This window comes from Rhinichthys klamathensis, unplaced genomic scaffold (genome assembly GCF_029890125.1).
Source record: "Rhinichthys klamathensis goyatoka isolate OS25496 unplaced genomic scaffold, OSU_Roscu_1.1 h1tg000535l_1, whole genome shotgun sequence".
Taxonomy (NCBI): Eukaryota; Metazoa; Chordata; class Actinopteri; order Cypriniformes; family Leuciscidae; genus Rhinichthys; species Rhinichthys klamathensis.
The window spans coordinates 69,052-95,180 of record NW_026607011.1 but is presented as its reverse complement, the minus strand read 5'-3'; the positions used below and the strand labels follow the sequence as shown (position 1 = coordinate 95,180).

Below are 26,129 nucleotides of genomic sequence, written 5' to 3'. Positions count from 1 at the left end.
ATTTGGCCAGTTAAAATAGGTGTTAGATCAATACCTACGCTGTAGTTCCCAACATAAACTAAAACAATGTGACTCATGCCTTGTTGATCACATTAACTTTGTGTCCCCCCCACCCTCGGAACCCTCCAATGTTTGCCACTGTGACAGCATGGTTAAGTGTGGAAGAGGTAATGAGTGTGTAGCTCAGAGCAGTGATTTTGAGTAGTTAGTGATTATGTCTGGATGTGAGCTTTGCTAATAGGCATGTTTGTTTTGTCTGTTGACTGTAATACAAAAATAGAGTGCATTTCTCACTATGCTGTAAAAAGTGTTTACCTTTTAAATGGTGGTAATTCAAAGTACAGGGTGATTGACCAAAGGAAAAGTTCAGTACACTGAGGGTTTGTGGCATTTATGAAGCGCTTTTCAATCCCTGTAGAGTTATTATGGCTGGAGTTTGGGGAATTGGGGACTCATAAAGTCTGAAAATCATAGAGGTAATTTATGAAAGCGCAGATAATGGTGCTCTCTCAGTAATAATACACAAATCAAACTGCCAGCTGTGTTCTCTCATTGAAATGTTATGGACACACACACACACCCACACACACACACACATAACGATCTCCTCCATCTCAGCGGCGGTCTCCCCACCAACTTTAGATTGAAAATGTGCCATCATTTCATTCTTGTTGGATGCGAAAGGTCATCACTCTGATTCGCTGCATGTTTCAAGATTTTTTTCATTTCCTAGCCCATTCCTCGCTCCTCAGCAGCTCTTTCCAAAATGGTTGTACTTATGACTCACCTCTACTGTTTTGGTGGTATTTCCATGTTAGAGTTTCACCTCTTTTAAAAGCACAAAAACCAAGAAGCAATATAATTCGAAAAGCGATATTGAATTCAGATCTGCTGAGAATAAAAGAATGTCTCACACAGACGTTTCTCAAGGTTAGTCTGTGTCCACTTCACTACGGCTTCTATAGGTTGCCTGTCATGTAAGTTGCCTGAAAAGTATTGCCTGTCATAATATCAGAACTATAATTCAAAAACACTGTAATTGTACTGAAGTGGGTTCTCAGTGTTGAAGTGTATTTTCATTTCAATATTCAGATACTTTCTCTAATCTCAGTTTATGCAGAGATAATTTACTGTAAACTATTCATCCCATTCAAGGTTTAAATGCATTGCACAATGGTGCTTTTAAAATATTGTTCGGTTTGCGCAGCTTGGCCTGTCTACTTATGGCTCAATAATAATGTGGGTCGGGAAGTTGGGCTGTTTGTCCGAACAAATGGGGCCTAGAACATTGGTGGTAGGAGGTTTGTTGGGGGGGTCTACTATAGTGGCATACGCAAAAAGATCTAAAGTTGAGAAAACTCAAAACCTTGAGGCAACCAGGACTTTTTGAGTATACTCAACTTTGCATCAACAAAAAAGTTGCATCAACTTAACAATTAAAGTTGGACTGTGATTTCATGAAACATAATATAATACGATCTATAAGCATTTTTTTTAACTCATGAATCCAAGTTCACTAAGCTTGCATTTTTAGTTATGGTGAGCATTAGCATTACATAATAGTGGCTCTGAAATGACACACTTCACCTTCACCAAGCATCATATCTCATTGTTTGAATGGGAAAATGCTGCATGTGCTGTGGATCGCAGTCATTCTCCATTATCAGAGAGCCAGTGGCACACAAAAAATTGAACAACTTGACTTTATGGTTATAAATGTTATAGTGTCCCTCTGCATGTATGTGTGTGAGCGTGCTTTTATGTGTGCATGCCCTGATGGATAGACTAGATTACAGAGTCAGTCCTCACATCCTGCACACTCCCAGCTCTAATCACAGCCTCTCTCTCTGACGGGATCACGGCTCTGACCACCCGCCCTTTTCAAAGCCACACAATACAACTCCAGCTGAAGCCTGGCCTCTTATCAGCCAATATTTTCCGAGAGGATGGTGTGATGAAGAAAGATTCACTTCTGGAAGGAATGATGGGATAGAGTAGGATTGATGGCTGAGATAATATATATATATTCTCTCTCTCATTGAGCCAGTGCTTTGAAGCATGTGAGGCCTTTACAGAAAAAAGACATCTGCAGTCTAAATGGAATCATATTAACCGGTTTTTAGTGATTCAGAGGGACTGTGATTAAAACGATGTTCAATCTTTTAACATCTAAACTTTGTTCAATGTGAGTGCCGTGGTATGCTCGAATATGACCAGTCATTTACGCCGTCATCACCCGTATGATGATAGTGCGCGAGTGCAGGTGAGATCTGAACAGCAAACGTTGTTTAAACTAAACTCATTTAAGCCTTGTCAATTTAAACATTTAAGAATGAGAACTTGCGCAAACCCGCGTCTCAGACAGCATGCAAATATTGAGTCCTCTTTCAAGTCAACATGGCCGTCTTGGTCAGTATCCTAGCAGACATAGTCGGTTAGTCTTAAGTGAATAAAAAAGTCGTGGCATGTGTTATCATTATCAGTGTACTGGATCCGTGCATTGTGTCTTAAAGTGACAGCAAGCTAATATTCCTGCTGTCTCGTGTTTTTAATTTTTAACAAACAACAAAAGAAAAGGAAAACACTCACTGCTCTAGATTGAATAGCTTTTGTAACTTTAATAAGGCTTAATCTTTCATTTTTTTACAGTCAAATATGCAATGTTATTTTACAATTTCTGTACCTAAAAAGTAATGTTAGATCTTTACCTGAAAAACCTGAAAAGCACTGTTTATTTTATTTGTATCTTTGCTCTATTGCATTTATTTGTGCTGTTGCTTGTAGTTATTGTCATGTTTATGTTCAATTAGTGTCACCTTCATGGACTTTTATTTTGTTTGTCTTCAGTCACATGTTTCCTTTGTTCTATTTTCCCACCACTCATCAGTCACCATGGACACTAATCCTCCACCACAGCTGCTCATCAATTAGTTTGTTATCTCTGTGTATTTAGTTCCTCTGTTTTCAGTCTTTAGTCTTGGTCCTTGTTTGTGTATGTGTGTTAGCAGTACACACTGTTACACCAGTTCGTCTTTAGTTTTATTTAACTACGTTGATAATTCGATCCTCTCTTCAGTCCTTCATCTTCATCTAGTGACAGTTATGTAATTTGTTCATATTTTCTTATTTTTTGTTTGACAGTAGTACTTTTTTTCCTCAACATGGCACATACCAAATCGTACTGGAATGGTTAACTGTTGCACCCTTAATACATACACACAGTATGTATTAAGATATATATATTTAAGCATTGATCATTAACATGGTTATGGACTCTTATTTTTAAATTCTGTTTTGTTTTTCTGGGTTCTGATTATGTACTTGTTTGATTCTATAGTTAACGATTATCCGCTGTGTCTCCCTGTTTGGTTATGTCCTTTGTCGGTTATTTAGTGTGTAAGATGATCGTGTATTTCTCCTGTGTATTCTAATTAAAGTCTCCTTGAATGTTGCATCTTCATCAATTGTATTGGGTTGCGACAACACCACACATTACATTGATTAATTCCTGTTGAGTAATAATTTCCCAAACTTTTGAATGTGATGTATTGAATATTAAATTTGCCTAAATTTTCATTTTGATTACCTCATAATGGTCACTTACAGTAAACATAAATAATTTCAAACTGTTAAATATATCCTTAAGCAAATCTCAAAATGAATATCCATTTTTATACTGTACATTATAATTTTGCAATTCCTAAATGCACTTTTAGCATTGAAAATAATTAAAATGTTTAGCGACCTAGAGCAAGGTTTCCCAAACCTTTCCGTTCCATGGCCCACTAAGACAAGTATAATCAAGACCCATCAAAATATTTAAGATTAGAAAACAATTGAATTACTGTAAGCTTAATCTTAAAAGTTTGATATGACGAGTATTTCATAATATATATTTTTTAATAGTACAACAAAAATTCCAATAGCCTACTATTATTTACATTTTAATTTCACTTCACTTATAGACATTAAAGGTTATATTAAATATGTCGATAAAACATGAAACACGCTCACTCCGGTCCGGATATGAAGTCTAATCCGCGCTGCGGGTGTTGTTAATCGCGGTGTTCAGTGCAGAACACACTCTCATGCTCAAAGACAAAGTATTGCTGTAGAAATGGCAAAAACCTCCACCAAATGTGTATGTGTGTGTAGTGATATCACAGTGACAGCTTGTTTATTCATTTTGTCTCTCTTAGGGAGCTCCTGGGTCACGACTTCACTGAAACTCACTATGAGAATGGCCTCCCCGTCACCAAAACCAGCAAGCACACTGTAAGCAGGACTGAGACCTCTGTATGTGTTTATGTGTGTGTGTCTCTTTATCTCTGCATCTCTGTTCCTCTCTCTCTCTCTGCTCTGTCTCTGCTTCTCTCAGTTCCCAGATTTCAGTTTCAGTTTGTTTTATTTGTGACATAAAGCTTCATTTATTTTGTATAAACAGTGCAGTATATAAATATAGGATATAAAACTAATATTTTATTTACTTCTAAAGACACTTTTAGTAATTCATTCGATCCTTTCTCTATTCATTGTTTTAATCTGCCGCAATAATTTAATTTCTTAGAATTATCTTCACTTGGCACTCAAATATTTCCGTCTGATTATTTGCATTAACTTGGATAATTTAATGAGCACATGATGTAATGAGCCATATATCATTTAATGAGCAGTCAAATAAAGAAAAAGGTCCGACAGCTCTAATTTGTAAATAATTTGTTTACAAGTGTATCTCACAAAAACAAATCTCAGTCATATTTTATCCTGAAATAAAAAAAGTTGAAATTTTACATGAAGTTTTTTTTTATTCGCATTGGGACATCATTGTCATGACAATTAAACACACTGTCCTTCAATATTTTCATTACTTTAATGCATTTTACTTTTGATGTGATGTAAAAACGATTTTTTGTTGTTATGTTCAGTGTTGGGGGTAATTCATTACAAGTAACTAAAGCAACGCATTACTTTTAAATTTACAACAAAATATCTGAGTTACTTTTTCAAATAAGTAACTACAGTTGCTTTGTTTTCCCTTTTATTGACTGACACCTCTTCTGTCCCCATGTTGAGAGAAATCGGGAGTAAGGTACAGAGGTTGTGTGCGCTGTGTAAACATGATGCTTATTGTAGACTTAAACTAAATGTGAACATGCATTTACTCATCTCACTTGCACAAAAACAGATTCAGTATTCCTCAAAATGAATAAAAACAGTGAAATGCAAACTCTGAATACTACACACACCTGCAATAATTAAATGTTTTAAATTACACAAATATACTTTATGTATTTAATCTCACTTTATTAACCAATGTCTTTGCTGCTGAGCCTCAATGTTCCAGTTCAACCATACCAATAAGCAAAAATGACTTTAGATAAACATCACATTTGTGTTGAATTTTAAAAAATTCGAATGCCAATTGAGTCACCGCAGTGCCAAAGGTTGACCCGGTTCGAAAGCCACTTCAAATGTGCTCTTCGTTTCTCGGGCAATAAAGAATACAACTGATGGACCTTTCGCGTCCTACTCTACCCCAGAATTCATTGAGCTCCAATGATGAAAGGATTTTTATTCAAAGAAAATGGTGGGAGGAATTCACATATAAATGTAATTATTGTGTTTTAATTTAGACAAATAGCTAGTGAAAAAAGTGTTAAAAGCCAGGGGTCTTTCTTAAAAAACGTGAACTTAAACTAAAAATGTTACCACTGCGCAGCTTCATTTGTTAGGTAGTCTGAGGCAAAACTTGTTGTAATATTTAGTTTTGTTTTAGGGAGCAAAGAGCAGACCACTCAATTTATTAAAATGAGGGCTGACAACGATCATTTATTTACCGGGGCCAAAAACTCGGGCGTTGAAGCATGTCAAAATCCAATAAAAACTCATAAAAGCAAATAAAACAAATGTACTTTTCTGCCTCCATTTCTTTTTTTAAAATCCCCTCACAAACGTCCGCTGTCACAAAGCTGCTAGGCCATTTAACGACGGTTCAGTGTTGCTAAGTCTGGAATTGAACTGTGATTCCGCTACTTTTGAAATTTTGATTAGCAATTGGGAGGGTTTTGTTGTGCAGACCTGGCAACCCTGGCCCTCGGTTTCGACCTGCGTGCAGCCTCCCGAAATGGGACACAGCTAGGGTGCTTCTCAAACGGAAGGCTGCATCCTACTGAGGCTGTGTCCTTCCTAGTCCAGTCATTCGGTGGCTTGTAGGCTCCTCAGCATTAAACGCTAGAATGAGACGGTATAGGAAGTGCGCATGGCTACGTCATAAAGGTTTCGCCCCGCTGTCACTGCACAAAAATTCTATTTAAAATTAATTTTGGAAAAATACTTTGTATTACAAATCTTTATATTAACTGGCTTTCTATTAATACAGTACAGTGAATGACAACCGTATGTGGTCTTCCAGTGGCTTACATTATTGGCAGTTTAGTGTTAAGTGATAAATTTACAGCAAAACAAAAGATAGCATCTATACTTTTATGTCTGAAAACATTATTTCTGTCTTACATTTCATAATAAAGAGCTCAGTTTCAGACGAGCTCAGTTTTCCAACTTGTTTTCCGTCAGTTTATTCCCGTGAATTTGAATATGTGCAAAGGATTGTGGGTGATTTAAGGCCGCGAATGATACATCCGATGCGTCCTTCAAAACAGGCCGAATGAAGGATGTGAAACGAAGGCTGCCTTCCAAGGATCCTTCAAATTGAGATGGCCTTCAGTGACGTTTCGTGGCAGCCGAGAGTTGCAACCTTCGTAGGATGCAGCCTTCAGATTGAGAAACACCCCTGTGTTGAACATCCTATTCTTCTGCAATACAGAATGACAGCACAACTGAAAGGTTTGCTTGAGCAAAACCTACAGCTCTATTGTACAGGTGTGAATTTGCATTTCCTTCAGCCTGAGGATTAGTAATTTCACTTTTCGTTATTAAAAAACAAACACGCAAGCTTAGTCCAGATAAGAAAAAGTAACGCAAAAGTAACAACACATTACTTTCCATAAAAAGTAACTAAGTAATGCTGGTTGTGCTCACTGATTTTATGATATTTTACTGCATAAAACACTGTAATGTAGTAATTTTATTTCAGATCAACCATCATTGGTGTGCCATAGTAAATCTTATGAGCAAAACTCTGTGTTTCTCACATGTGATACTACATGATCAGGCCTGTAAAAACATACCTGAACACTCAAATCACAAATAAAGCAGCCTTAATGTAGCCAGTAAACAGTCTAAAGTCGCCAGTAGGGATATTTTTTGTGATGAATAATTCTTTCCTTTTTTTTTGATTCCTGCAAAACATTCAGTTAACGGGCAAAAAAGACTCTGGAGATTCCATCACGGTATATTTTAGCTGCAGAAGGCAGATTTCATGCGGATAATTTATTGCTAACTCTTGCAGAAAGTTGTGAAAACTTGTCACTTATGTTCTTCCGTTGAATGTGGTTGAGGTGTGAAGTGCCGGGTTCAATCAAGGCCGAGAGCGACTTGATATCAAAAAAAGTGTGACTCGAAATATAAGACAAAATTGCTCGATTTTTCACGCTGTCTGTTCGTTGCAAAACAGTTTTGTTTTGCTGCACGCATCTCTAAAATCCGACTTATTGATCAGCCAGAAAAGGATACAAAACCACAAGCGAATTTCTTCAGCCGTAAACTGCCTTTCCAGACTGTTATGAAGGATCCCAAATCAACTTGCTGTCCCTGCACAAGCTCTGAGCTTTGTAATTGCGTTTTCATCACTTGACAAGGGTTGATCGGAGTGAAGTCACACCCCTGATTATTTTTGAGCCCTTTTAACAGCTTCCAGATGCCCCTTTGAGTGAGCAGCACAGGATGGGCGTACAGCTCACCACTGGGCGCTAACACACAAAGAGCTTTTCAAGGGAATGAGCAGATCGCTTTAGTTAGCGCAGAGATCACAGCACCCTGTCTGTTGGGATAGATGTGGTAATTCAATCTACAGAAAATCACAGAGGATTTATTTTTCTTTTTGTCTTTCTTTTGACTATCAGTGTCTGAAAAGCAAAATATGACACATGGGACTGATGCCTAAGCCTGCTGGTTAACTGTGCATTGCAATCAGGTTGAAATTTTCCCCCTTTAGTAAGCACACACACACTCACACACTCACATACTCACACACAGAGGTTTAATTAGCGTTGTATTTATAACTTCATAAAAAAAGTCATTAAGCAAACCTTAGTCCTATCAAATCAAAGAAAATCAAATATTCATGAGTCCTGCAGCGGAAGATTAAACTGTCAGTGCGCAGGCTTCACATTATAGCAAATCAGTTTTATGTCTTAGTTCCAGTTATTGGAAATGAAAATATTCTCTATGATGGCATGAAATGATGATATGGAATGGATCTGTGAATAAATGGTGCGCAATTTTGATCTACTGACAATAGAGACAAAGAGGAAACACTGACAGGAAGAAGAGGAAGTACTGCTGTCGATTTCACATCGCGCGCACACACACACAATAAGTCACATATAGACACATATATAGTTGTGTGTGTGTGTATGTATGTATGTACATCAAATTATATATATATATATATATATATATATATATAATTCTCCTACACTGAAATATTGGCATTTTTACTATGAAATCAATAACAGCTAGAACATAGTCTATTTTTTTAAATTCCCACACTTCACTGTGGTATAATAGTGGTCAATCTATGATGTCAATAATAATTTTAGATAAAACAAATTTAATAAAATGTATAAAAGAAAACAAAAAAACATTGAAGGACAAATAAATGGTAAAAACGGCATAATTAACTGTATACAAATATTCTGTAAAATTAATATATTGCAGTGAATGTGATGCAGGAGAGGCGAAATTTGATGAGGAACAAACTTTGCGCTGTTAAAAAAGTATGTTCTATATAATATGAATGTGTGTAGCGTGACATTCAACGCTGAAATTCAGATGTACTGCATCTGCCATATTGTCATATGACTTTCTGCAGTCAGTTGCATCACTTCACTGCCTTTCACAAATCCTGATGTGCACTTTGAAACTTCGGCAGAGGTACTAGGTCAACCTTTTGCCTACTGTCCTCAGGTCTTTGGCTCCCAGTTACATTTAGGATTGATTTTAAAGTATTATTACTGGTATATAAATCATTTAATGGGCTAGGACCTCAATATATTGCAGATATGCTCACTGAATATAAACCTAACAGATCACTCAGATCATTAGGATCACATCAGCTAGTAATACCAAGGGTTCACGCATGGAGAGTCTGCTTTTAGCTACTATGCCAGCCGCAGCTGGAACCAGCTTCCAGAGGAGATCAGATGTGCTCCTACAGTAGTCACATTCAAATCCAGACTCAAAACACATCTGTTTAGCTGTGCATTTACTGAATGAGCACTGTGCCAATGTTCGTCCGACTGTTTTTACTGTACTTTATTTTATTTTTTATTCTAAACTGTTTTAATTATTCTTATTTGTTTTGATTATTTTAATTTCTTCTAAGCACTTTGAATTACCATTGTGTATGAAATGAGCTATATAAATAAACTTGACTTGCCTTGCCTTACTGCTCTTTTCAGACATACTACTTTTTGACATACTATATAGTAAGGAAGTAGGTATATTCGGACGCAGAGATTGTCAAGCGTCGTCTTCAGAGACCGTTGATTTGTGTGCCTGTCGTGTTTAACCATCCCTATTTTGCTTCCTGTCTATTTAAATAAATTAACTAATTTCACGGTCGGCCTATTCATATAAGCCTTTTGAATAGCTGAAAGAATATCACTTATATAGTTTGGATCAGTTTCAGCACAGTTAAATGGAGCGATTATTTTCCAAATGTTAGCAGCGAACTCCTGAGGGAAGTTTTCCGGTGCTGCAATCAAAAAGAGGCAGACTAATTAAGTCCAATAAACCTGAAAGCCAAAAATGTAACAAATGTAATTGTGATTTACAGATGTAGTCTCTTTTTACTACTAATTAGATAGATGTTCCATTAACTCGGTTTTACCCATTTTATGAACAACATTAACTCCGCAGCCTGTCTGTTGAGCGAACTGCTGCCTTTTTTATCGGTAATCTCCAGTAATCTCTTTCTCTCCTTCCATCTCCAGGATCATTGCTTCTATCACGGGAGGGTCAGGGGTCATGCCGACTCTTGGGTCGCTCTGAGCACATGTTTGGGAATGAGGTATGTCACGTCTGGCATAATTGGATTCTCTTGGTTCACCACAAACACAATACATTCAATTCATTTAGTCACATGTCTCCGGAAGGATAAATGCCACACGGCTTAGTGTGATCTTGAGTATTCTGCGAGCATTATATTGTATGACTGTTTTGTTGTTGTTGTTTTTCAGTTAGTAGTGTGAATGAGACTTTGTGAGCAATAGTTTTGCATGGGAGTATGAAAGTTCAAAATGCTCTATAGAGAGCGAGCAAATCTTGTTGTTACTCTTCATTTGTGCTTGCAAAAAGTCGGTAATTTTTAATTTTGCATATGCAGCACAATTCTGTGTGCTTCATTTGTGAAGAGAGGTAATGTTTTGGCCAGGTTATTGAATAAAAGCACTGATGACTAATGCTGTGGGCCTACCAGAATGTTAATAGTTTGTTGTGCTCAGTCCTCATTCAGCACTGAAAGCTTCCTCTCTATGTGTAAACAATATTCACAAACAGCCTTGAAACTACATCTGCCTCTGTCTCTTCCAGTTCATTTTAAACCTAATGCCTAGATACACTGAACAAAATTATAAACGCAACACTTTTTTGTTTTTGCCCCCATTTTTCATGAGCTGAACTCAAAGATCTTTTTCTATGTTCACAAAAGACCTATTCTCTCAAATATTATTCACAAATCTGTCTAAATCTGTGTTAGTGAGCACTTCTCCTTTGCTGAGATAATCGATCCACCTCACAGGTGTGGCATATCAAGATGCTGATTAGACAGCATGATTAATGCACAGGTGTGCCTTAGGCTGGCCACAATAAAAGGCCACTCTAAGGCTACGTCCACATTAATCCGGATACATTTGAAAACAGCGTTTTCGTTTAAAAACGCTTTCCGTCTGCTCTCCGCGTTTTCAGGCGTTTTACGACGTTTCAGTGCGGATGAGAAACTTCTAAATTCACCTTACTGTGCATGCGTGAAACCTCACAAAAGCTCACCGAGATGATACAGATGGAAAAATAAATAATAAAGTTATCGCGCAATTCTTCTAACAGGATCATTTTATTTAGCAAAATATCTCGCCATCACTGATCGCATCCAGATCACACTCAGTCACCATATGTTTGGTCTAAAACGCAACTGCTCTCCTGTATTTCCGCAGGACAGCAAATGTGAGTACATTTTTGTCATTGTACTCAACATTCTGTCATATTTGCAGTACTGTGATATGAAGAGTGTGCAAAGTAACATATTTTAGCAACAGTGTTAAAGTGAATAGCACAGGCACAATACCGGTAAACATGAATATCTATTGGTACAACATGGATCACATGACTAAACTTACGTCATCGTTTTCAAATACCTCCGGCTTCACAGTCCACACTACAACGCGAAAACGGCGTTTTCAAATTTATACGCTTTGGAGAGCGTATTCCAAAAGCTACGTTTTCATTGACTTAAAACGCCGTCTCAGTGTGGACGGAAGGCCAAACTGGAGAGAAAAATATACGTTTTCAAACGAAAACGTATTAGTGTGGACATTGTGGACAAAATGTGCAGTTTTATCACACAGCACGATGCCACAGATATCGCAAGTTTTGAGGGAGCGTGCAATTGGCATGCTGACTGCAGGAATGTCCACCAGAGCTGTTGCCCGTGAATTGAATGTTCATTTCTCTACCATAAGCCATCTCTAAAGGCGTTTCAGAGATTTTGGCAGTACATCCAACCGGCCTCACAACCGTAGACCACGTGTAACCACACCAGCCCAGGACCTCCACATCCAGCATCTTCACCTCCAAGATCGTCTGAGACCAGCCACCCGGACAGCTGCCTCAACAAACGGTTTGCATAACCAAAGAATTTCTGCACAAACTGTCAGAAACCGTCTCAGGGAAGCTCATCTGCATGCTCGTCGTCCTCATCGGGGTCTCGACCTGACTGCAGTTCGTCGTCGTAACCGACTTGAGTGGGCAAATGCTCACATTCGATGGCGTCTGGCACTTTGGAGAGGTGTTCTCTTCACGGATGAATCCCGGTTTTCACTGTACAGGGCAGATGGCAGACAGCGTGTATGGCGTCGTGTGGGTGAGTGGTTTGCTGATGTCAACGTTGTGGATTGAGTGGCCCATGGTGGTGGTGGGGTTATGGTATGGGCAGGCGTATGTTATGGACAACGAACACAGGTGCATTTTATTGATGGCATTTTGAATGCAAAGAGATACCGTGACGAGATCCTGAGGCCCATTGTTGTGCCATTCATCCACGACCATCACCTCATGTTGCAGCATGATAATGCACTGCCCCATGTTGCAAGGATCTGTACACAATTCCTGGAAGCTGAAAACATCCCAGTTCTTGCATGGCCAGGATACTCACCGGACATGTCACCTATTGAGCATGTTTGGCATGCTCTGGATCTGGAGCGTGTTCCAGTTCCTACCAATATCCAGCAACTTCGCACAGCCATTGAAGAGGAGTGGACCAACATTCCACAGGGCACAATCCACAACCTGATCAACTCTATGTGAAGGAGATGTGTTGCACTGCGTGAGGCAAATGGGGGTCACACCAGACACTGACTGGTTTTCAGACAACACCCCAACCCCAAATACAGTAAAACTGCTCATTTTAGAGTGGCCTTTTATTGTGGCCAGCCTAAGGCACAATAATCATGCTGTCTAATCAGCATCTTGATATGCCACACCTGTGATGTGGATGACAGATTTGTGAACAATATTTGAGAGAAATCAGCCTTTTGTATACATAGTCTTAGATCTTTGAGTTCAGCTCATGAAAAATGGGGGCAAAAACAAAAGTGTTTTGCGTTTATAATTTTGTTCAGTGTATATAAACCAAACCAATCTGTCTTTGAAAGATACAAAAGCAACTGTTTTAAAATATTCACAAAACAGGTGCTAAGGTTTTGTTGTGGTACTAAATAAAGGGTTACTTTAATTTTACTATACACATGTATTGTACTGGTGGGCTTTGACAAAGAGAGCATGAAGGTCATGTGTAACGTAGATTTTACAAACAATTTAAATATTTTTAGACTTTTATGGCTACATACTTGTGGCTAGATGAGAAATTAAGCTGCAGATTACTGTGTGAGATCAGAGATCAGTAGCCAAGGTAGTTGTGGGATGAATCAGCATTCCCTTAAGTGTGTTTGCTTTCAATCCGGATCATTCAGTGCACAGACTCTATGAGAGCACTTCGCTCCTTTGACACACAGAGTGTGTTGTATACATTTAGTCGACGAGCCAGTTATATGAAGAAGAAAAAAAACGTGTTATTAAGGGCAAAGCCCTGGAGAGTCTATCTCTAGATATTGCCAAAGGTCTTGAATTTCTTATGAAGACAGATCAAGTCATTGAACAGCTGTTGCAAGATTTTGCAAGAGCAAACGTAATTAGCACTGCATGTTTTGTGAAGGCGACTCTCTACGTTTCTCTACCTTTAGCTCATTTACCTTTAGCGGTTTTGTGCTGATGTGCGCCATGTCTGCAGTTGATAGAGATAACAGTCCATTTTAAAATTTGACAGCGATGTAGCTGATTGTTTTATTTTTAGGATTAAATATTTATTTTATTATTTATTATTTCATGAATATCATTACGTTTATGCCAAGGCAAATCAGATCACTGCCAAATTTGCCTACAGTTTTGGTGTCAGGAACCATTATAACGCCACATCCTGGGTCATTTCTGCTTGCCTGTTGTCAGCTTGGGGAAAATGACAATCCTCATTTTGAAGATAATAGTTGGATGCCCCGGGGCGTAAACAAATGGTTTTGCGACTAAATGGATTTTGGACCAGTTGTGAACAATTTGAAGGCAAAACACATTTCCAATAACCATAAATCTCTTTTGTAAACAAGAATGAAACAAATTAATAATAAAGCAAATTAAAACAAATTCAACACAGGAACTACTTGGGAACAGTAGTTTATTTTTTTATCTCTTTACAGTGAGTAAAACTTTTGAAACATCCTGTTTATATTAGCATACATTAGTATTCCTGGTGATGAAAGCTGTTGGTAAATACATTATTGTTCAAAAATTTGGAGGTGATGCAATTTTTCATGTTTTTGAAAAAAGTCTCCTCTGCACACCAAGGCAGCATTTATTTGACCATGATGCAATTAAAGGAATAGTCCCCTTAAAAATGGAAATTCTGTCCTTTAATCACCCACAAGATTTGTGAATTTCTTTATTCTGCTGAACACAAAGAATCATCATGTGATTGCGTACATACAGTACTTGCTCTGCAGTAAATTACTGAGCCATTTCTATTTGCTGATTATACTTATGTATTCTATTATCACTTCATAATTGTGTATCAGACATTGTCTCCTTGAAGAAAAAAAGTTATTTGCACTCATTGAGTCATCAGAGATTCAATTATTGTTGCACAGAAAAAATATACTTACACTATTACATACCTCGGGTCACTAGCAACCTTTTTACAAAAAAAATATATTACAAAGCCGGCATTCTTTTATATATTTTTTTCTTTTTATATGGTTAATTGATACATTGAGGATTCCTCTCTGTGTTTCTATATGTGTTTGTGAGAAAAAGAAAGAGATCAAATGGAAATGTTTTACTGGTATTCTTAAATGGTATTGATAAGGGCAAAACCTTGAAAAAAACTTACATGGATAGTTCACCAAAAATGAAAATTGTGTCATAATTTACTCTCCATCTGTCACAAACTGCTCAGAGACAAGAAGGTTGAGGATCCAAACGCAGTATTTATTGAACAGGGTAATCCAAAGACGTAATCCAAAGTACAGGCAAGGTCAAACACAGACAGACAGTCCATACAAACAAACACAACAAGGCAGGGATCAAGGGCAAAAGATTAATCCACGGAACAGGCAAGAAATCCAAAACCAAGAGACATGAAACCATGGATAATGCTTGGAATTGCAGTGTAACACTTGTTTTGAATTTTTTTCTTCTAAATTGTTTGAAAACTCAGAAGCGAAGACCAGGAGACTCTGGTGTATCTTTTTAAGCAGGGTTCTTTATTGCTGTTGCATCGCTGTAGTATTCCCAAGTCTGCTTCGTCCAAAAATCTTACCCAAGTCTGACCTAAGCCAAAATACCTTGTGTTCATATACCTTTCAAGGGGGAGGGGTTACATAGAGGTGGAGACACTCTGAAACAAAGCATGTTGATTCAGCTGATTACCTGATTTCATCAGAATAATAGTGTAACTCAGAGCCTTGAGATGCTAATCCAATCAGCCTGATTAGATCAACAAAAGGCCCAGCTGACCTTTGAGAAGTGACAAGAGGTTAATGTCCGACACCTTGATTGCCTCAAAATTGAAAACAGTGTGCAGAACTTTCTCAGTTAAAATACTATTGTATTGGAACCTAAATTAAACATTTTAATAAATTTGTGACCCTATACATTTCCCCCTTTGAGAGTTCTAATAACTCTCACGAAATACAAATTTAGACACTTAAAAGTTCATTCTTGTAACCTGTGATGGTTACAGGCACATAACTCATGCTCTGTGTTTGCTTTTCTGTAATTGCATGCTGACACAGAAAACAAACATGCAATTAGGGTCCGTGAAGTTCTTACGGATAATAGTCTTTTCTGGTTGGAACTGTGATTTTCTCGTGAGAGGCGTGATTCATTTGTTTAATGAAAAACTTGATACTGTGGACGCATAACTAGTACGCCAGTAGAAGAAACAACAACAAAATTGCTATTTCCTTTATCCACAGCCAGGGTTTACCAATCAAGTTTCCGAACCATGAAGAATTATCGGTAACGCTTCCTTTTACAGTCCTGTTACCCATGTACATACTATGTACTTATTATAGTAATTACAATTACTGGGTAATAACTAGGTACTAACCCTGAACCTACCCCTAACCCTACCCGTAACCCATGTACTTACCTTATATTAGCCAGTACTTTCTAGGTAAGTACACTGTAAGTACACGTAAGTACTGTACTGTAAAAGGAAGCGTTACCAAATTATCTTCAGTCATCTTGGGTGTAATTTTGCTGAAAGATCAAGAATGTCTTGTTGGACCACCATGTTTGTGCACAAGTGAGTCCTGGAATGCAGCCATCTTCGGGTGTGGCATGCAAACATTCTTTCCAGCAAACAAGGCGTTTTTGACATATTCATCAGCTCTAAGAATATGTTGTTTCTGGAGTCCAGACTTTGTGCGATGTCCATGATGGTTAGTAGTACGACAATCTTGATCATGTTGGTGGATGACTATAGTCTCCGTATGTGGGTCTCTGCGTTGTATATTTTTTTCTTTTGTGATAGTTGGCTCGGAAGTGGGTCTAGTTGTTTTCTGGAACGTTGTGGCTTCATACGCAAGTCAGGAGGTCGGTGCATATGGGTCTCGGGACAGCCATCAAGTGGTATCTGCACAGAGGAAGAAAGAAAACGCGTCTAAATGGTCAGTGTTCTCCGAATGGTGCGCTACAAAGAGCCTAGACACACGCACGTGTGGGGTTTCGTGGGTGCTTTTCTTCCTTCAAGAGCTGTTGGACAAGGGCAGGTCCCCTTCCACACTCAAAGTGTACGTTGCGGCTATTGCAGCGTTCGCGGAGTCGACGCGCAGCCGTGCGATAGGAAGGAACGAGCTCATCATCCGCTTCCTCAGAGGAGCCAGGAGGATGAATCCCCCGCTGCCCCCTTCGGTTCCTATTTGGGATCTTTCTTTGGTCTTAGAGGCTCTGAAAGCAGTTCCCTTTGAACCGTTAGAATCCGTGGACCTAAAATACCTCTCGCTCAAGACCGTTTTTCTGATAGCTCTGTCATCAGTAAAACGTGGGGGGGATCTACACCCGTTATCTGTTAGCCCTGCGTGTCTCGAGTTCGGACCAATTTACTCTAAAGTTATCCTCAAACCGAGACATGGTTACATCCCCAAGGCGATTGGCACGCCTTTTAGAGCGCAGATCATCCCCCTATCGGCTCTTCCGTGACTTTACCCGTAGCGTAAGCAACTTACGCAATACTCGATCCCTCTTCTAGAGAGAACCGAGGTTACGTTAGGTAACCGAGTACGTTTCCATGTTGTTTGGTGCCCAAAATATCTTCTTTTATGTTCCACAAAAGAAAAACAACAATGGAACTGACATTAAACTGACATTGCTCTGATTTCCTTTTTTCAGAGGTCTGATTGTCTTGAACTCAAATGATACATACTACCTGGAGCCAATCAGAGGCCAGGAGGTTCTCCACCACACCTTCCATCGCACTGAAGACCTGCCTATCAAAAGCGGGACATGTGGACACAGCCATCAAACTGGACACCTGAGCCTGTTCAGTGGTCATCTTAAACCTTTGCATCAAAGGGTCAGTCAGAAATGAAGTAATTTGTCTTCATATTATATCTGTAAATGTTTTTATACGTCAGTCTTTACAGAATATATTTCATTAAAACAGATGGCATGCAAAAGAGTCTATTAATCAATCCTTTGCCCAGGTGACAAAAGTCTCATTTTGGAAAGCAGCTCTCACTAGTTTGTAAGCATTATGGTCATTAGGGAAATAATAACAGAGTTATTACCGTCATTATTCAACGTGTAAAGTCTCTATTTCTGATATCATGAGTGATTGTGAGTGTCAGAGGCAATTTCTCTTTCACAAAAGCAAAGATGTTCTGTTCCCTCCATTTTATAATGACTAGATAGCTATTAAATGAAGGCCACTCACAGGAGAGAACATTGTAGTCTGACACAAATCTGTTGTGTTGCATTGTGAGTCTGCAATTCAACAAATTTTCGTGCCTTTTCTTTCCCCCATAATGCGCTGCGTAAATAAAAATGTGTTTTGGCTCATTACAGTACAGAAATAAAGCCACCTTAAGCCCAGGTTAAGTGTTCCGACTGATGAAGTGCATAATGTAGGCTTATTATAAAACTCTTGAGGATCATTAGCAGGAGTTGGGAGCCTTCCTACTGATTTTGTTCTGCCTGCACTTGCTTTCTCATTAAGCAGTGAAGTCATCTAACTGGCCAACTGTTTACAAATGAGAATTAGAGGGTCCATAAATTAAAAAACAGTGTGGACTTATGTGCTCGCTCCTCAATGATGAGGTATTTCTGGTACTATTGTATTACAAAGTTCCTGAACTTTAAGGTTCATATAGTAGTATGTACTACAGTACTGTATGTCCCTGTTTGGCTTTTAACCTTTAAATGTCACAGATCCCTCGTGTACAGTCATATTGACATTGTTTTGCCTTGAAATCTGACTTCTAGAACAAATGACAGTGGATCACTTGGTTTCTACTTGGCGTTTTGTAGTTTGCAATGTGTCCTCAAAACGAAAAGCAATGTAATATCGGAGTCCATGACATTCTTTCAAAGGTACATACTGCATTTGTACATAAGCAGGACCCTGCCAAAATATGTGTGTCACTGTGTATTTTTGTATTATTATTATTAAATAGTTATTTTCTGTAAGAATTGTTTTTCTGAAATATAATTAGCGGGAGCTCAACATTACTAAAGGAATCGTTGGAATTTAAACTGGATTTAAATTCTGTGCGATTCCCATTAATAGTCATACAAACGAGTTCTTGACGAGACTCTTTTTGGCATGCAGTGCTTCGATTTTTATTGCTTATCAACATTTATTAACTTGCACTTTTATTTCCGTTTGGTTTGGTTGACAAGGAAGATGATTTATATGCACATCCTGTTCTTCCCCTTATTTTATTGTTTCAATCTCATTTTATTTACTGCTTGGTTGCTGTAAAGTGCTAGCTGTCACTTAGAGACGACTGAACACTTTTGTGATTGCTATGCCAAAGCAGTCTTTTGAGTGAATTAGACCCATCAATTAAAATGCAAATAAAAATGAACGTGAAGAACAGCAGTGACGGCAAGCAGTAAAAAATAAGCAATATTGCTACAATATTATTGCATACAGTCTTTGAGCTTTTGTCAGTTTGTAAAAAAAAAAAAAAAAGCATGACAATTAGCATTTAAATTAATCCTTATTTTATAGTAAATTCAATATGTGTGATTTAATACAATTGTCACATCCTCACTTGTCAAATTGTTGCAGACATTTATTGTATGCGTGAAGAAACAAGCCGCAAGAGACTAGAGAAACAAATCCATAAATCCTGCCCTCCAGCAATTAACGTTTCTTTCTGCTTGTCGTTTGTTTGTTTCTGTATTTATCCCCACCCCTAGGTTAGACGAAACGCCGGGGGTACTACAAAGTACATGGAACTGTATATAGTAGCTGACAACACACTGGTAAGCTGATGATGCCTGTTTCACGCTCACTACTGCTAATTAGAAACTTCCACCCAGAAACGTTCACCACAGGAATTAAGACTTTGAGACCTTCAAAAACAGGCCGAGTTATATAAACTTTGCTTTAGAACCGGTGCTTTAAGCCTAGTGTTACATTCTCATTCAAATGTGGTCACTGAGCAAGTGTTGCTTGAATGTAGAGCTTCGGAAGTGCCTTTTCGCTCTCTCGCACTCACTCTCTTTTCTGTCAATACCCTTAGCTGATATCTTACGTCTATAAGACGTTTTTCAAGAAGTTATCAGTGAATTAAATTTTTAGTTCTTATTTGCATGAGGGTCATGCAGACAATCTTTTCAGTGTTACATTCTGTTGAGTTTTCTGATTGAGTTCTTTCATACATTTACATTGAATCTGTATAATATTCGCCAAAAGAGGCAGGAGGTTATGTAAGATTTCATTACAGCTGGATTTAGTTAATCAAATTTCTCTTTAACAGGTTTTTGCATTTTCTCATGCATTTGTATGTTTGTCTCGATCAATTTTCCTCCTGCCGTGTCTCTACAGTACAGAAAGCAAAACAAGGACCTTGGAAAAACTAAACTGAGGATAATGGAAATTGCTAATTATGTAGATAAGGTATGTCAAGCCTGGTGCATTTCTTTGGTTCAAAGGTTTTGTTGACTGTTTAGAGTGCATATTTGTTTTCTGAATGCAAAATGTATAGATGTCTGTATTCTAATGATATTTAACTGAATAAATCAATTTACCTTGTCCCTAATTGTTTGTTTTGGTCTGATCAGTTCTACAGAGTCTTGAACATTCGTGTACCTCTGATTGGTCTAGAGGTTTGGACAGAACATGACCAGTGCATTATCAACGAGGAACCAAATTCAACTCTTTGGTCCTTCCTTCAGTGGAGACAGAAACTCAAATCCCGCAAGAAACATGACAATGCCCAACTACTCACGTTAGTCACAATACACACCAACCCTATGCACAAATTTAAAACAAGACTGTCCTATAACTTATTCTTAATGAAGTATATATTTAAAAATATATTTAAGTTTGCTTGATATTATTATTATTGATATTATTCACACAAAAATGGAAAAAATCTTTGACTGTTGTCATTTACATTTACCCTGTAGACCTTCCAAACTTGTATGACTTCATTTCTTCTGTGGAACAAAAAAAAAAAAAAAAAATTTTTTTAATGGTCAATGGCAAACAAAAGTGTTTGGTTTCTAGCATTATTCAAAATATCTACTTTTGTGTTCTGCTGAAGAAAGAAAGAAAATCATACAGGTTTTTTTCCTTTAGTGTGTCTGTGTGTGAGTGTGTGTGTGTTCAAAGAATGGATCATGTATTTTTATTGATATCAAAGCTGAAATTATGTATTGTTGTCCCTGCAGTGGTGTGGTTTTCAAGGGCACCACCATTGGCATGGCTCCGCTGGAGGGCATGTGCAGTCACGAGAACTCGGGCGGCATCAACGTGGTAAGAAAGCGTGCATGCTTGCAGCTGGACCAGGCTGTAAACAGTGTGTGTATAGATTGTGTGTTTGTGAATGGCTCATGAGGGGATTTGATAAAATGATCAATAGCTCCCACACACCTGATTAGCCTCTTATTGGCTCTATTACTTTGTGTGGTGGGAGAGGAGCACTTTGCAGAATATCAATGAGGGGTGAAGCGTTTCTTCTGGATATTACACATGGATGGGCTCATTCTACATTACATCAATATAGCCTGCTCAGTCCTACTGAGATCAATGAGGTACACAATTTTGTTTTATATATATATATATATATATATATATACATTTGTCCTCAAATGTATCACATATGTATATAAAAAGGTTGCATATTACATTTTAATAATTTGGATCATTAAGGGCTGACCTACTATGTTCACACAATAGCATAGTTTCTATAATTATATGAATAACTATGTGATGATTTTTGACCACATGCAGTATCTGAGAGGATAAAAGCAGTGCAAATGCCAAATAGTAAACATTAAATGTCACATTGTCAAAAAGACACACTACAAAGTATTGATATTTACTGTCTTTATCTGTCACTGTGGTTACAGGCATTACCAGTGAGTTAGAGAAGTGGATTGGCTTTGTTTACCCCTTCACCTGTACTCGAACTGCTTCTGTCTGCTATTTTTTTTTTAAATATCCAATTAAAAATTAGGATAGAAACTGTAGCTGTGGATGCCAGAAATTCACTGTAAAAAATATGGTCACTATGTTTCAGGTATTACGTGATGAGATATTGGTGCTTGAAAATTAACGTATCCATTTTGCAACACAAAAGTAAACAATTTCTGTGAATGCGCAACACAATTCATTGGCCTCTATAGGTATTGTGTTCATGAGGAACATTGTATTTTGAAGTGTTGGTTAATGACCAACACAGTGTGGGAGAGAAAGAGTAAAGAAGATGGATGAAGTTCTCTACTTCTGTCAGTCTCGTGTGTTTCTTTGCTTATTAACTCCTGACAGACCCCACAAATTGGTGACGAGGACTAGGCATTTTTCGCTATCTTTGGTCATGAGGATGGCTGTTTCTAACGAGTTTTTTTCCTGACTTGCCCTGGTGAGCCTGCTATGCTGTTCAGCACATGGCTGCTGATTTTTGAAAATTACCTTCTAGTTATTGATGCAACAAGGGATGCTTGGTTGGATGAAAGACGGAGAACTGTACTGCTTCACTGTCTCGGTACAGAGGTACAACGGATTTTCTACTCATTGCCTAAAACAGGTACAACGTATAATGATGCAGAGGAACCTTGAGACATAGCTAAATTTACTGTACAAGAGTAGCCCAATGTATTTCTGTCAATTTCTTCAAGTTAAACCAAACTTTTATTTTGACGGGTTGCCGTGAAGTACTGAGTTTCTGTCGGTGTATGATATAATGATAGTTTTTTCTCAAATGAAACGGTAAAATGCTCATGATGTGAATCAGACCCATAACGGCTCTGGAGATGAAGTTAGTTCATGCATTCATGTCCTCAAATAGTGAGGTGGAAGAGGCTGATAACACAGCGAACGTCACGCATGCTTCAGTGTGTGTGGTAATTGAAACCGCGCATCTGCGCCATTCACACAGAGATGCACAGAACATCCAGGATTCATATAGTCTTTTTGTGGTCAGTTAGTCTGGAGCCCTGCACTTAGATAAACACTGAAACGACTGAAAGCAGCCGCCTGTCAGCGGGTACCGAATATATCCAGTACAGTAAACTTCACTGTAAAGCAAGCTGCTTTGAAACAATCTGTATTGTAAAAAGCGCTATATAAATGAAGGTGACTTGACTTGACTACCGGTACAACAGAAATGCTGGTATCGTCATATTTTCTAAATTTCAGTACCGACTTGGAAGTACTTTTGCAAACCCTTGTCGGGCCATTTGACACTGCTACATCTGACTAGACGTTTGCTATAACATTAAGTGACTATTACAGCAAATGGTGTGAGCTCTCCTTTACTCACACTGTCACTATGGATTCTGTGGTTTCTTTTCTGTCATCAGTCTTCAGCCGCCATGGAAATCCATTGAGTATAGAAATGGAAATCCATTGAGTATATCTGCTGCTTTTCTGGAAGGAAGAATTATTCATCACCATCTTTCCTCTCTCTACTACCTGGCAGCTAATGGTGCTGCAGAGAGGTTCAACCGTGTACTCAAACACACTGTCCAAATGGCCATCCAGCAACATAAGTCATGGAAACCTGTGGTAACTGACTTCTTGCAGGTGTAACGTGCCACTCCACACACTGCAACTGGTCCTTCACCCTTTCAGCTCCTCTATGGCAGGCAAATTCACACAAGGCTGTCCATCTTTTCCAAAGGTTACATGGTTGCAACACAAAATGAAAAAAAGTACACTTATGCTAAGCGGGGTGCTTCCACTCCTTGTTTCCAGGAGGGGGATAAAATGCGGGTATGAAAATTCCTTGCATGTTCCTAAGGAACACAGAAAGTTTACTGATCTGGTCACAGTTGCCAAATAACTTAAGCTGGGTGCATACCTTCTTAGAAATGGAATGCTTCCCATCTTACTGCATTTCAATGCACACCAACAACTCCAGCTGAGAACACTGCTCGCTACACACACACTCATACCATTAGACCTAAACGTGATGTTCGGAAGTATAGTTGGTTAAAGGACTATGCTACTTAAATTTGATGTGTCTGCATTGTTGATGTAACTCTGATGTACTATTGTACTTTAAAAAAGGGTCAAATGTTGTGTTCATGAGTAACATTGTATTTTTGACAATTATTTTGAATTGTTGTGTAATGACGTAGCGTGTGGGATAGAACGGAAGTGAAAGAGTAAAGAAGATGGATGAAGTTCGCTATTCCTGTCTCGTGTGTTTTGCTCATTATCTCCTGACAGACACCAAAATAGGTAAATAACTAGAAGAATAACAAAGTGGAGTAAATGGCTAAACTATTTGCACTACAAACCAGTGAGTTTATAATTATGACTATACATTAAAATAATATGATAAGAAACATGTGTTTGCAATATCAATCAGCATAACAAGCTGTTTTGTACAGCTGAAAATAAGTGGAAGCGAATGGCACCGGATGCCAGACACATTAAATTTACAAATGGCCATGCCCATTCTTACATATACTTAAAAAAGTGTATTGAGTTACATAATGTTTATATGCCAATGTACTTGAAGTACCAATATCTGCTTTGTTCCTTAAAATGTACTGATAACCACTGTAATAATACTGTAAAATAAAAAGGCACATGATGAAAAGCCAAAGAGTTTAAGTTCATAAAACATGGCCAATACTCGTATATAGACAGTGCACAGGGTCGAACACACAAAGGCAAAAGAAGAGTAACACAAATTACACTTAAATGATACAATGAACATTTACTAAATAAATCAGGAAATGTAACACAAAAAACATAAATGTGACTTATTATTTTGCAGTAAAATTGCATCAAACCATTACATTTTTTCACTGTATATGGTAACTTACAGTAATGTAACTTACATTACAGAGGTTCTCACTCCTATATAGATAAGTCCAAACGAGTTCCCCTGGGCACTTCAAAGAGCAACCGGAAAGAAAAATTTCCAAAAAAGAATATTCTCTAACAATATTTTCTGTGTATTTCTGGATATGGTCGACACCAGACAGCTTCATCAGATGGCCACGGTCGCTGCTGCAGTTTAGGCCATGCCCATGCTAAGCTGGTTTTGTGTATAGTACATGCTCTCATTTCAAGAACGTGGCCATAGGAACATTGTGGTCACTTTTCCTACTAAGCAGAAAGTCACCTCTGTTACTGCCAGTCTTGGTCCTTCTGCTACTATGCACAAGGCCTCGGCTGCAAGCGCTGAGGGCGATCTGAGGGTACCAGTGGAAGCATTTCAACTGGGTGAGTCACCACAGACCTTCCATTCTTCAGCACAATTGTCTCTCCCGGTTGAGTTCATGGATGAGTTAAGCGGTTTCCCTGCGGGCGAACCTAATTTCTCAAGATGAGGATGAGTCGTCAATCGCAGAATTAAAGGGAGAGTATTTGCCTTCTGACGTGAAAGACTAACCTGGGCCACACCAACAGGTGGATGCGCAGGTTCGTCCGCCCTCACTACCCTCAACGGTAGTGGATTACTCTACAGCAAGGGATTACTCTAACGTTCCCAGGTTGAGTGGCCGATTGCGGTGCTCCTGCTCCTGTGCCCACAAGACACCACCACCTGGAAGAACCATCCAAGACTCCCGTCCAAAGCATGTAAGTACACATCACTTATAACGGCAAGTGCCTACAGCGCTGCTGGACAGGCCACCTCTGCCTTGCATGCAATGGACATGCACGAAGTTAGTCCCGACCCAGTGCTCATGCAGAAACTGAGCTCGGTGACCGATTTCTCCCTAGGGGCGTCGAAGGTCACAGCACAGGCATTTGGTCCAGCGATGTCCACTTTTCTTTGGAGATGAAGGATGCTGAGAAAGGACGCTTTTGCAACACCTCATCTTGCAAGGAGATTTTGTGGAGGATTTTTACACAGCAGCAGCAGTAAAAAACAAACAAACAAAAAACAGACAGACAGAGGTGATCAAATATTGTGGTGAGACCCGGCCCACACCCCGTCTGTCCACAGCCAAAGTCCTTCCCCATTGGAGCCACCTGCTTGCCAAACAGCGCTGAGAACCCCAAATAGGATTCAAAGGCTTAAAATCCTTAAGAAAGGATGATTATCAGGTTCCTCAAGAGGTGCCAGGAGGTTAAGTCCTCCAAGGAAAAGGCGGTACTGCCTTAGTTTCCTGTAACCAGAGACTGGCTCCACACTGATGATAGAAGCCTTAAGCCTGGTCATTGCATGGGTCATAGACCTTTGTAAAAATCCAGGTTGCCACACCTTATTCCCTCCTGGGACCTCTCTGTAGACTTGCTGGGCCTACAGAGAGGCCCCTATTGAGCCCCTAGCGTCAGTTGGGTTAAATACCCTCTCATTGAAGACAGCCCTCCTGACCACTCCATCAACAGGTTTGAGAACCTGCAGGCGTTCTCTGTCAGCAAAACGTGCCTAGACTTTGCTCTGGTATATATTGTAATCCTAAGACCCCAGCTGGGCTACGTGCACAAAGTTCCCACTACCTCTTTTGGGGACCAAGTGATGAACTTGCAGGCGCTGTCTCAG

At 38.8% G+C, this 26,129-nt stretch overlaps 1 protein-coding gene across 1 annotated transcript in view; it reads left to right on the top strand.

The window, feature by feature from the left end:
• The window catches only part of adam19a (ADAM metallopeptidase domain 19a), a 108,672-nt gene that overhangs the window by 56,140 nt on the left and 26,403 nt on the right, over positions 1-26,129 (top strand). The window contains exons 4-10 of the mRNA XM_056238743.1: positions 4,200-4,275; positions 10,116-10,192; positions 17,338-17,521; positions 19,372-19,437; positions 20,003-20,074; positions 20,239-20,405; positions 20,851-20,935. Of these exons, the coding sequence (XP_056094718.1) occupies positions 4,200-4,275; positions 10,116-10,192; positions 17,338-17,521; positions 19,372-19,437; positions 20,003-20,074; positions 20,239-20,405; positions 20,851-20,935 (727 nt within the window). The remainder of the gene's footprint in view (positions 1-4,199; positions 4,276-10,115; positions 10,193-17,337; positions 17,522-19,371; positions 19,438-20,002; positions 20,075-20,238; positions 20,406-20,850; positions 20,936-26,129) is intronic.